The sequence below is a fragment of the Bubalus kerabau genome, chromosome 12, assembly GCF_029407905.1.
Source record: "Bubalus kerabau isolate K-KA32 ecotype Philippines breed swamp buffalo chromosome 12, PCC_UOA_SB_1v2, whole genome shotgun sequence".
NCBI lineage: Eukaryota > Metazoa > Chordata > Mammalia > Artiodactyla > Bovidae > Bubalus > Bubalus kerabau.
Genome location: NC_073635.1, coordinates 77,045,904 through 77,059,256, shown reverse-complemented (window position 1 = coordinate 77,059,256; position 13,353 = coordinate 77,045,904). Strand labels below are relative to the sequence as shown.

Below are 13,353 nucleotides of genomic sequence, written 5' to 3'. Positions count from 1 at the left end.
TGAGTTAAAAAGTTAAACCTATATGGACTCAGTGACCTAGCAATGAATTCCACTCCTAGGTATTGGTCTTAGAAAAACGAAAACATATGTCCACAAAACCTCTTGTACTGTAATGTGGCTTTATGTATAAGAGCCACAAATTGAACATACCTCCTCCATCAAAAGGAGAGTGGATTAAAAAAATAAAACTGAAAAATTCATTCATATAATGATTTTTAAAGAGCAAACACATTACATCAGAGATCAGATCAGATCAGTCGCTCAGTCGTGTCCGACTCTTTGCGACCCCATGAATCGCAGCATGCCAGGCCTCCCTGTCCATCACCAACTCCCAGAGTTCACTCAGACTCACATCTGAGGCAGTGATGCCATTCAGCCATCTCATCCTCTGTCGTCCCCTTCTCCTCCTGCACCAAATCCCTCCCAGCATCAGGGTCTTTTCCAATGAGTCAGCTCTTCGCATGAGGTGGCCAAAATACTGGAGTTTCAGCTTTAGCATCATTCCTTCCAAAGAAATCCCAGGGCTGATCTCCTTCAGAATGGACTGGTTGGATCGCCTTGCAGTCCAAGGGACTCTCAAGAGTCTTCTCCAACACCACAGTTCAAAAGCATCAATTCTTCAGTGCTCAGCCTTCTTCACAGTCCAACTCTCACATCCATACATGAACACAGGAAAAACCATAGCCTTGACTAGACGAACCTTTGATGGCAAAGGAATGTCTCTGCTTTTGAATATGCTGTCTAGGTTGGTCATAACTTTCCTTCCAAGGAGTAAGCATCTTTTAATTTCATGGCTGCAGTCACCATCTGTAGTGATTTTGGAGCCCAGAAAAATAAAGTCTGACACTGTTTCCACTGTTTCCCCATCTATTTCCCATGAAGTGATGGGACCGAATGACATGATCTTCATTTTCTGAATGTTGAGCGTTAAGCCAACTTTTTCACTCTCCACTTTCACTTTCATCAAGAGGCTTTTGAGTTCCTCTTCACTTTCTGCCATAAGGGTGGTGTCATCTGCATTTCTGAGGTTATTGATATTTCTCCCGGCAATCTTGATTCCAGCTTGTGTTTCTTCCAGTCCAGCATTTCTCATGATGTACTCTGCATATAAGTTAAATAAACAGGGTAACAATATACAGCCTTGAAGAACTCATTTTCCTATTTGGAACCAGTCTGTTGTTCCATGTCCAGTTCTAACTATTGCTTCCTGACCTGCATACAAATTTCTCAAGAGGCAGATCAGGTGTTCTGGTATTCCCATCTCTTTCAGAATTTTCCACAGTTTATTGTGATCCACACAGTCAAAGGCTTTGGCATAGTCAATAAAGCAGAAATAGATGCTTTCCTGGAACTCTCTTGCTTTTTCCATGATCCAGCGGATGTTGGCAATTTGATCTCTGGTTCCTCTGCCGTTTCTAAAACCAGCTTGAACATCAGGAAGTTCACGGTTCACATATTGCTGAAGCCTGGCTTGGAGAATTTTGAGCATTACTTTACTAGCGTGTGAGATGAGTGCAACTGTGTGGTAGTTTGAGCATTCTTTGGCATTGCCTTTCTTTGGGATTGGAATGAAAACTGACTTTTTCCAGTCCTGTGGTCACTGCTGAGTTTTCCAAATTTGCTGGCATATTGAGTGTGGCACTTTCACAGCATCATCTTTCAGGATATGGAATAGCTCAACTGGAATTCCATCACCTCGACTAGCTTTGTTCGTAGTGATGCTTTCTAAGGCCCACTTGACTTCACATTCCAGGATGTCTGGCTCTAGGTGAGTGATCACACCATCGTGATTATCTGGGTCATGAAGATCTTTTTTGTACAGTTCTTTTGTGTATTCTTGCCATCTCTTCTTAATATCTTCTGCTTCCGTTAGGTCTATACCATTTCTGTCCTTTATCGAGCTCATCTTTGCATGAAATGTTCCTTTGGTATCTCTGATTTTCTTGAAGAGATCCCTAGTCTTTCCCATTCTGTTGTTTTCCTCTATTTCTTTGCATTGATCACTGAAGAAGGCTTTCTTATCTCTTCTTGCTATTCTTTGGAACTCTGCATTCAGATGTTTCTATCTTTCCTTTTCTCCTTTGCTTTTCACTTCTCTTCTTTTCACAGCTATTTGTAAGGCCTCCCCAGACAGCCATTTTGCTTTTTTGCATTTCTTTTCCATGGGGATGGTCTTGATCCCTGTCTCCTGTACAATGTCACGAACCTCTGTCCATAGATCATCAGGCACTCTATCTATCAGATCTAGGCCCTTAAATCTATTTCTCACTTCCACTGTATAATCATAAGGGATTTGATTTAAGTCATACCTGGATGGTCTAGTGGTTTTCCCTACTTTCTTCAATTTCAGTCTGAATTTGGCAATAAGGAGTTCATGGTCTGAGCCACAGTCAGCTCCTGGTCTTGTTTTTGCTGACTGTATAGAGCTTCTCCATCTTTGGCTGCAAAGAATATAATCAATCTGATTTCGGTGTTGACCATCTGGTGATGTCCATGTATAGAGTCTTCTCTTGTGTTGTTGGAAGAGGGTGTTTGTTATGACCAGTGCATTTTCTTGGCAAAACTCTATTAGTCTTTGCCCTGCTTCATTCCGTATTCCAAGGCCAAATTTGCCTGTTACTCCAGGTGTTTCTTGACTTCCTACTTTTGCATTCCAGTCCCCTATAATGAAAAGGACATCTTTTTTGGGTGTTAGTTCTAAAAGGTCTTGGAGGTCTTCATAGAACCGTTCAACTTCAGCTTCTTCAGCGTTACTGGTTGGGGCATAGACTTGGATTACTGTGATATTGAATGGTTTGCCTTGGAAACGAACAGAGATCATTCTGTCGTTTTTGAGATTGCATCCAAGTACTGCATTTCGGACTCTTTTGTTGACCATGATGGCCACTCCATTTCTTCTGAGGGATTCCTGCCCACAGTAGCAGATATAATGGTCATCTGAGTTAAATTCACCCATTCCAGTCCATTTGAGTTCGCTGATTCCTAGAATGTCGACAGTCACTCTTGCCATCTCTTGTTTGACCACTTCCAATTTGCCTTGATTCATGGACCTGACATTCCAGGTTCCTATGCAATATTGCTCTTTACAGCATCGGACCTTGCTTCTATCACCAGTCACCTCCACAGCTGGGTATTGTTTTTGCTTTGGCTCCATCCCTTCCTTCTTTCTGGAGTTATTTCTCCACTGATCTCCAGTAGCATATTGGGCACCTACTGACCTGGGGAGTTTCTCTTTCAGTATCCTATCATTTTGCCTTTTCATAGTGTTCATGGGGTTCTCAAGGCAAGAATACTGAAGTGGTTTGCCATTCCCTTCTCCAGTGGACCACATTCTGTCAAATCTCTCCACCATGACCCGCCCGTCTTGGGTTGCCCCACGGGCATGGCTTAGTTTCATTGAGTTAGACAAGGCTGTGGTCCTAGTGTGATTAGATCGACTAGTTTTCTGTGAGTATGGTTTCAGTGTGTTTGCCCTCTGATGCCCTCTTGCAACACCTACCGTCTTACTTAGGTTTCTCTTACCTTGGGCGTTGAGTATCTCTTCACGGCTGCTCCTGCAAAGTGCAGCCATTGCTCCTTACCTTGGACGAGGGGTATCTCCTCACCACTGCCCTTCCTGACCTTCAACATGGGATAGCTCCTCTAGGCCCTCCTGCGCCCTCACAGCCACAGCTCCCTGGACGTGGGATTGTTCCAAAAATTTCTAATTTATTCTTAGAAATTTTTCTTACATGTTGATACATTTCTTCTTTTGCCTTATTTTCCTTTTCTCCCTTGGGAACTCTGAAATGAGTGTACCATTGCATATTTTACCCATCTTTCACATGAGTTCTTTTTCTGCCAATTATTACTTTAATAAACATTTAGAATGGATCAGTCATTTCCAAACACTCAGTGCTATGGGCAATTAGCAAAACTTATTTAAGAATAAAGCCAACAGATCAGCAGTTTTGGATATGCAAGAACACCAGAATATTGCTCCTACTAGTCATTTTTGAAGTTTTTTCTGGTTTCATGTATCATTATATTTGCTTCCAGGAAAAATATTCATGGAGGCTGCACTTCTGATCATAGTTTTTCAGGTATTATTTTAAATTCATTTAATGAGACCTGAGAGTCCCTTGGACTACAAGGAGATCCAACCAGTCCATTCTGAAGGAGATCAGCCCTGGGATTTCTTTGGAAGGAATGATGCTAAAGCTGAAACTCCAGTACTTTGGCTACCTCATGCGGAGACTGACTCGTTGGAAAAGACTCTGATGCTGGGAGGGATTGGGGGCAGGAGGAGAAGGGGACGACAGAGGATGAGATGGCTGGATGACATCACTGACTCGATGGACGTGAGTCTGAGTGAACTCCAGGAGTTGGTGATGGACAGGGAGGCCTGGCGTGCTGCGATTCATGGGGTCGCAAAGAGTTGGACACGACTGAGTGACTGGACTGAACTGAACTGAACTGAATGAGACCTGACTGTGGAAACTGCAGCACCCGTCTTCCACACACCAGGGTTGAGCTGAAAGAAGCTTGAGTGCCTAATAACTTTTTGGAGCCGCCCATCATCGAATTGCTTCTCTCTGGACTTATTTTATTTTTTAATATTTTAATTAATTGATTTTTTGACTGTGCCTGGTCTTTGTTGCAGCACACATGATCTTTAGTTTCAGTATGCACAATTTCTTTGTTATGGTGTGCAAAGTCTTAGTTGAGGCATATGGGATCTAGTGCCCTGACCAGGGATTGCACCTGTGCCCCTCTGCTTTGGGAACGTGAAGTCTTAGCCACTGGACCACCAGGGAAGTCCTTAGACTGTCTTTAAATGAGATAAATATATATCCTATTCTTTAAAAAGTTGCATAGCTAGTACAAAATATCTTCATGAATGCTTTATCCAGAGTCCCCAATTTGTATCCAAGCTACACAGGTCCATCATTGCTGTCAGTTAACAGAATCGTTTTCTGTTGCTGATGAGCAAAGAAATTTAACTAATATGGAAATTGGTGCCTGAGAACAGGCACTCGGGGAAATGTGGGATGTCTGGAATTATTTGACTAAAATGAGGTAAAAAGAATCTGAGACTCCGATTAACATTCACTGAAACAGTTTGTCCACTAAGGTTGGGGCTAAGTAGTGATCAACTTTAAAAGGAAGAATGCTGAACAACTAGGCATACTGACCTTTCTTCATCTTATGTATAACTTAAGAGAAAAGGATCAAATCTCAACATTTCACGTTGGCAATATTCCAGGTCTTTCTATGATTTGGATGAAAAAAATCAATTTTCACCTAAAGCTGTAAGATGGCAAACATACGAAACCTACCCCCAAAATGGATTTTGTGAGTTAGGCTCACATTCATTCTATGAAGGTTGGAGAACTGATGAGAAGACAGTGGATGCTGACAAGTGGAAAGGGTGACATTTAAGAGGATTTGTAAAACTGAATGCAGTGTTGGTTTTCAAAGTGGGGTCCCTAGACCAATGGCATCACCTGGGAACTTGTTATGGAGGCAAAATTTCTAGCTCCAGCCCTGATCTACTAAATGTGAAACTCTACTGGTAGGTACAGCTATTTGTGTTTTAGCAAGTCTTTCAAGAAATGCTGATGACAGTTCGAGAGCATCTGAAAGTTTGAGAAGAGCTGAAGTCCTCAGCCATCCAGAAATGACTCCTCCCTCTGCTAAGAGTCGGACATGACTGAGCGACTTCACTTTCACTTTTCACTTTCACGTACTGGAGAAGGAAATGGCAACCCACTCCAGTGTTCTTGCCTGGAGAATCCCAGGGACAGAGGAGCCTAGACGGCTGCTGTCTATGGGATCACACAGAGTCGGACACGACTGAAGTGACTTAGCAGCAGCTTTCTTTGGCAGAGAAAGCTTTGCTACCATTGCAGGTGAGAACAAATCATTTTCCTCTCAGGAGCCAAGCCACACTGTTGCTATGGCAACAGAATACCAATTTAGCATTGCCTGGGGGTGGGGTGGGGAGTGGGTGAGACAATCTGAAAGAACACTGGTATGGAAGGTTTAGAAATCTAGATGGTGTAGGAATTTGCTAATTTATACCCCCCTCCCCAAATTGGGAGAATGTTTATGGGAATAGATTTTGAGGTTTCTAGATCAAGAAGCACTGTTCCTAATTTGGATGGGGCTGAATGTATTGGTAGATATGGCCCTTCCCAGAGGTTGTGTATTCATCATATGAAAAGATGGGAGAAAGACTTCAAAGCAGATGTGCACTGACCTTTGTCCCACAATCAATTATATCTTCAAAGTCAGAGACCCTTTAACAAGGAAGGAATTCAAAGATTTCAGGAAAGGGAATAAAGGATTGGATGCTACTGCTGCTGCTGCTAAGTCGCTTCAGTCATGTCCGACTCTGTGCGACCCCATAGACGGCAGCCCACCAGGCTCCCCGGTCCCTGGGATTCTCCAGGCAAGAACACTGGAGTGGGTTGCCGTTTCCTACTCCAATGCAGGAAAATGAAAAGTGAAAGTGAAATCACTCAGTTGTGTCCGACTCTTCACGACCCCATGGACTGCAGCCTACCAGGCTCCTCTGTCCATGGGGTTTTCCAGGCAAGAATACTGGAGTGGGGTGCCATCGCCTTCCAGGCACCTCTTTACCACATCTTTGATATAACCTTTTAGTAATAAAAACAGCATCAGTATGGCTTTAGTGTAGGAAGTAGAAGCCACTCTAGGTAGTTAAAGCAGCAAGGTGTGTGCATGGATGCAGGCTCAGTCTTGCCTGACTCTTTGAGACCCCATGGACTACAGCCTACCAGCTCCTCTGTCCATAGCATTTTTCAGGCAAAAAATACTGGAGTGGGTTGCCATTTCCTACTCCAGGAGATCTTCCTAATCCAGGGATCGAACCTGCATCTCAGGATATTTGCACCTAATTAGATACTTGCAAAATCATAGAAAGGGATAGAGCAGTTTGGGGTGGGGAACAGTAGCGTCGGGACTTTTAGGTTTGGGAGTTTAATCCTCTGATTGAAAAAACCCAGTACAGTCACTACTGTCTCAACAGCCACTTGACATGATGAAAGTTTTGACTAGACATAGAATTCCGCTGCTCCCTTTACCCACGGACACCCTGGACACCCTGAGGCGTATGACTTTGCTTGCCAGCACAAATTATAGCAGGAAAATCGCTTCTGTCTCACTTCTGTCTTCAAGTGAATGATTAATTCAAGTGAATCAAGTGAAAGTGAAAGTCGCTCAGTTGTGTCCGACTCTTTGTGACCCCATGGACTATACAGTCTATGGAATTTTCCAGGCCAGAATACTTGAGTGGGCAGCCTTTCCCTTCTCCAGGGGATCTTCCCAAGCCAGGGATCAAACCCAGGTCTCCCGCACTGCAGGCAGATTCTTTACCACTGAGCCACTGGGGAAGCCCTGGTTGTGATTAAATTCATCAGGGGATCCAAAGTACGACATTTAAATACAAGTTCTTATCTGATTTGTAGGACCCTTCCCATCCCACTCAAAACACCGGGACTGAGCCACAACCTTCCATGAAAGTTAGGTTTGGGTTTTGTTTTTAACTCACCTTCCAGGTCCAAGTCAGTTTAAGGCAACACATAAGTGGTTCCATTGAATTCTTAAGTTGAGACTGCCACCAAATCATTTTCTCTACTTAAGCCACCCGGGAACAAAGAAAGGGAGATGATGGTACTGGTTGCAATGTGGTTTCAAAATATGGCTTCAAAATCTTTGATGCTTCCTTCCTTCAAAAGGCAAACATGATTCCTTTCCTCTTGGGTGAAGGTCAAACCTAGGGACTCAATTCTAATGAGCAAATTTCCCTCTAAGCTCCATTTTCACTGCATCTCACACATTTAAATAAATTGTGTTTCTATTTAGTTCCAAATGCTTTTAAATTTCTCTTGAGATTTCTTCTCTGACCCATATATTACCTAGAAGTGTTGGTTAATCTCCAAATATTGGGGAATTTTCCAGCTATCTTTCTGCTACTGATTTCTAGTTTAATTCTATTGAGGTCTGAGGACATATGTCACATGATTTCTATTCTCTCATGTTTGCTAAGGTGTGTTTGATAGCCCAGAATGCAGTATATCTCTTTTAACGTTTCATGCAAGCTTGAGAAGAACGTGTATTCTCATGTTTTTCAGTTCAGTTCAGTCACTCAGTCATATCCAACTCTTTGCGACCCCATGAACCACAGCATGCCAGGCCTTCCTGTCCATCACCAACTCCCGGAGTCCACCCAAACCCAAGTCCATTGAGTCGGTGATGCCATCCAACCATCTCATCCTCTGTCGTTCCCTTCTCCTCCTGCCCTCAATCTTTCCCAGCATCAGGGTCTTTTCAAATGAGTCAGCTCTTTGCATCAAGTGGCCAAAGTATTGGAGTTTCAGCTTCAATGTCAGTCCTTCCAATGAACACTCAGGACTGTGCTCCTTTAGAATGGACTGGTTGGATCTCCTTGCAGTCCAAGGGACTCTCAAGAGTCTTCTCCAACTTCACAGTTCAAAAGCATCAATTCTTCGGCACTCAGCTTTCTTTATAGTCCAACTCTCACATCCATACATGACCACTGGAAAAACCATAGCCTTGACTAGATGGACCTTTGTTGGCAAAGTAATATCTCTGCTTTTGAATATGCTATCTAGGTTGGTCATAACTTTCCTTCCAAGGAGCAAGTGTCTTTTAATTTCATGGCTGCAATCACCATCTGCAGTGATTTTGGAGCCCCCCAAAATAAAGTCAGCCGCTGTGTCCACTGTTTCCCCATCTGTTTGCCATGAAGTGATAGGACAGGATGCCATGATCTTAGTTTTCTGAATGTTGAGCTTTAAGCCAACTTTTTCACTCCCCTCTTTCACTTTCATCAAGAGACTCTTTAGTTCTTCACTTTCTGCCATAAGGGTGGTGTCATCTGCATATCTGAGGTTATTGATATTTCTCCCAGCAGTCTTGATTCCAGCTTGTGCTTCCTCCAGCCCAGCGTTTCTCATGATGTACTCTGCACAGAAGTTAAATAGGCAGGGTGACAATATACAGCCTTGATGTACTCTTTTTCCTATTTGGAACCAGTCTGTTGTTCCATGTCCAGTTCTAACTGTTGCTTCCCGACCTGCATACAGGTTTCTCAAGAGGCAGGTCAGGTGGTCTGGTATTCCCATTTCTTTCAGAATTTTCCACAGTTTATTGTGATCCACACAGTCAAAGGCTTTGGCATAGTCAATAAAGCAGAAATAGATGTTTTTTCTGGAACTCTCTTGCTTTTTCCATGATCCAGCGGATATTGGCAATTTGATCTCTGGTTCCTCTGCCTTTTCTAAAACCAGCTTGAATGCAGTATTTTATAATTGCCAATCAGATCAGGTTGATTGATAATACTATTCAAGTCAATTTTGTCTTAGGTGATCTATTTATTGTTAAAGAGGGATGTTGAAATCTCCAAGTGTAATTGTGGATTTGTCTATTTCTCTTTGCAGTTATGTTTTGCCTCATTTATTTTCATAAATGAAAATAAATTCTGTTCTTGCGTACATACAAGTACATACATACCTGTTTAGTATTATGTCTTCTTGGAACATTGACCCCCTTCAACATTATACAATATTCCTCTTAATCCCTGAACATTTTTCTTGTTCTGAGGTCTCCTTTGTCTGAAACTAATTCAGCTGCTCTAGATTCTTTTGAATTGTGATGTATCTTTTTCCATCCCTTTACTTTCACACTATCTTAAGTTTTATATTTGCAGTGACTTTCTTATAGATAACAGACTGTTGGGTCTTTGTTTTGTTTTTTTTCATCCACTTTGAGAAGGCTCTGTTTTTTAATTGTTTCATTTAGACTATTCACATATAAAATGATTATTAATATCATTGCGTTAATATCTTCCATGTTTGCAACTGTTTTCTATTCATTCCGCTTATTCTTTCTTTTTGCCCCCTTTTCCTGCCTTTTCTGTTTCTAATGGAGCAGTTTATATCATTCCACTTATCTCCTCTCTTAGCATATTAATCATACTACTCTTTTAAATTTGTTAATGTTTGCCCTAGAGAGTTTGCAGGGCTTACCCAGTGGCTCAGCTGTAAAGAATCCATCTCGAAGGCAGGAGGCACAGGAGGCAGAGGTTTGATCCCTGGATTGGGAAGATCCCATGAAGGACAGCATGGCAACCCACTCCAGTATTCTTGCCTGCAGAATTCCATGGACAGAGGAGCTGGGCAGGCTACAGTCCATGGGATTGCAAAGAGTCTCACAGCGACTAACAAAACAATATTCTTTACCTTCAAGCTCCCAATCCAATTGACTTTCCTTTAAGTGGCAGGTCAGCCTGAGTTGGCAGAGGGTTCTGCCTGGAGCTAAGCTGCTAGCCTTTAAGGCCATAAATTACCCAGACGGAAAATCATGTTTGCCCCTGTCATGACACAGGGCTGTGTTGTGAGAAATCCGGGCATGTCACTGGTTCATCTTACTTCTTCCAATTCTGCACATGTGTCATAATATACTCAGAGTTGCAAATGGGAATACCCATAACGCAAAAGGTGCATCATCAAATCATGTTGATGAAGTTATCATCCTATTCGAGTGCACAACACAACCCCCCCAACCCCCCACGAAGTGCTACAAAATATAGACTTTGCAAAGCAGTGGCCAAGCAAAGTTATGACCAACCTAGATAGCATATCGAAAAGCAGAGACATTACTTTGCCAACAAAGGTCCGTCTAGTCAAGGCTATGGTTTTTCCAGTGGTCATGTATGGATGTGAGAGTTGGACTATAAAGAAAGCTGAGTGCTGAAGAACCGATCTTTTTGAACTGTGGTGTTGGAGAAGACACTTGAGAGTCCCTTGGACTGCAAGGAGATCCAACCAGTCCATTCTAAAGGAGATGGGTCCTGGGTGTTCTTTGGAAGGAATGATGCTAAAGCTGAAACTCCAGTACTTTGGCCACCTCATGCAAAGAGTTGACTCATTGGAAAAGACTCTGATGCTGGGAGGGATTGGGGGCAGGAGAAAAAGGGGACGACAGAGGATGAGATGGCTGGATGGCATCACCGACTCGATGGACGTGAGTCTGAGTGAACTCTGGGAGTTGGTGATGGACAGGGAGGCCTGGACAGGGAGGCCTGGCATGCTGCAATTCATGGGGTTGCAAAGAGTCGGACACGACTGAGCGATTGAACTGAACTGACCATATCTCCTTCACATTGCCTGAAATTTTTATCTAGAAATCTTTACTCATACTACTTTGGAATATTTTTATGGGATTGTGGATCTTTCAAATTTAAGCATTGAATTGAAATTGAACAAATTAAAAAAACAAAAACCGCTAAGGCTGTCCTGCATGCATCCTTTCACTTCCTGTCCAACCTCTGTGCCCCCATGGACTATAGCCCACCATGCTCCTCTGTCTATGGGTTTCTCCAGGCAAGAATACTGAAATGGGTAGCCATGCCCGTCTTCAGAAGATCTTCCTGACCCTAGGATCGAGCCCATCTCTTCTGTATTGCAGGTGGATTCTTTACCCACTGAGCCACCTGGGAAGCCCAAGACCTTATGACTTTAAGTAAAAACCAAAACAAGGAAGGAATTCAACATAAATACATACTGAGCTATTACTATGTTTGAAGCCTCATGCTAAATAGTCTATAAAGCAAATTCCATCAAGGAGAAACACAAGGAAAGGCCTTTTACAGTAACATCAGTTCAGTCACTCGGTCGTGTCTGACTCTTTGCGACCCCATGAATTGCAGCACACCAGGCCTCCCTGTCCATCACCAACTCTTGGGATTCACTCAAACTCACATCTATTGAGTCAGTGATAGCATCCAGCCATCTCATCCTCTGTTGTCCCCTTCTCCTCCTGCTCGCAATCTCTCCCAACATCAGAGTCTTTTCCAATGAATAACATCCAACAAAAATTCTGTAGTTACTCTTTTCTAACTGAAGAACAATTTTGCTTCATCAGGCACTAAGATTTCGCGAAAGATGCACTAAGATTTCTCAACCTGGGTCAACCTCAAGGTTGTTAAGGATTATTCATTATTTAAAAATATGGAATTTTGTCCCATTGTTAGAGACTGTGTTCCATTTTTAGCTTCAAAGATAGTCACCTTGCTCTTGACCCAGGACATCCATCCCCTCCACCCCACTGACAAGCTTCCTGTCAACAGAGATCCGTGCTTTTCGCCCTAAAATGGGCATAACCAAAAGAGAAGGGAAATCACGTGCCAAGGCACAGAAATCTTAAATTACTGTGTGCTTTGGCACATCGTCTTTAATCCGGTTTTCCCAAGGTTGTATTAGCTAGACTCTTCAAGGTCTCTTGCATCTGCAGACTACTGCGATTAAAACCTATCTCTTCTTAGAAGGAATTCACATAAAGCTCCTACCTCTATGGGAAATTAGCTAGCTGAGGCTTTAGGCTAACCACAGGGTAGGAGTGAATGGTCTCTCTTCCAAAAACCTTCCAGGGGCTAGCATCCCCCGCCAGCAACAGAGCGCGCCTAGGTACCACGTGTCTGCACCAACAGCGGGATTGGCCCAGCGCATTTTAGCTCTGCCGTCTAGACTCGCACGGTCCCGCCCAGCTGCCAGAGGAGCCTGGAGGCCGGGAGAAGAGGCTGGAGGGAGATCGCGGAGGGGAGGGGGCGGGAGGGGGGTGGGGGATCCGGAGCCGCCCGTGCCCGGGAATCTGGGAGGGCCCGGAGCGGCGCCAGGCGGCTCGCCTCGCCACAACTTGCCCTGAACACACAGGACTCACCCTGCACCCTGGAAGAAGGAGCCGGCCCACCGCTTCCCGCTTGGCTGCTCCTCGGCCTCCACGGGCCCGCCTGCGCCAGCAGCACCCCTGGAATCTGCGTCCCCAGCCTTGCCCCCGTCCGACAGCAGCGCCCGGCGCCCGCCCAGGAGCGCGCGGCTGGGGTGAGTCCGGGATGCGCCAGGCGTGCAGGGAAGGCCGGAGCATCTCGGTGCCCGCGAAGCCATGGCCTCCTCCGTCTTTTTCGCCGAAGCGAGCTAAGGCGCTGCAGACCCCGAGGGCCTGCCTGCCGCAATCCTCACTCCCCGTTTGTCTTGCCTTCAAGGGGCGGCGCCGAGGCCCCACTGGAGCCCGCGTTCCCGGGCCTTTGTCTTTGTGGGTTCGGCGGGTCGGCCCAGCGGTGCGCCCGGGGCGGGAGAGGCTGCACCCGGCTGGCGGCCCCGCTGAGGCTTGGGGGCCAGAGGGAATGGGAAAGCGGGCCCCCTTCTTTCCTGCTCCGGCCATCTTGCGACTCAGATTCAGCCTAGGGGCCAGGGTGGCCAACCACGCGGCGCTCGGGGCCAGGCTGGTGGCGGGGAGTGGAGATGAGCGCCTCGGAGCCCCGCGCAC

At 44.8% G+C, this 13,353-nt stretch overlaps 2 protein-coding genes across 2 annotated transcripts in view; one reads left to right on the top strand and one right to left on the bottom strand.

The window, feature by feature from the left end:
- Positions 1 to 2,320: 2,320 nt before the first annotated feature.
- LOC129624254 (craniofacial development protein 2-like) lies at positions 2,321 to 13,248 on the bottom strand (the record flags this gene model as incomplete). Its single annotated transcript, XM_055541912.1, has 2 exons — positions 12,748 to 13,248; positions 2,321 to 3,229 (listed from the first exon to the last, which is right to left on the bottom strand). Coding segments are annotated over exons 1-2 (1,410 nt in total), but the record flags the coding sequence as incomplete, so codon positions are not given.
- Positions 12,663 to 13,353, top strand: part of DZIP1 (DAZ interacting zinc finger protein 1) — a 49,734-nt gene continuing 49,043 nt past the window's right edge. The window contains exon 1 of the mRNA XM_055542847.1: positions 12,663 to 12,908. The gene's annotated coding sequence lies outside the window, so the exon portion shown is untranslated. The remainder of the gene's footprint in view (positions 12,909 to 13,353) is intronic.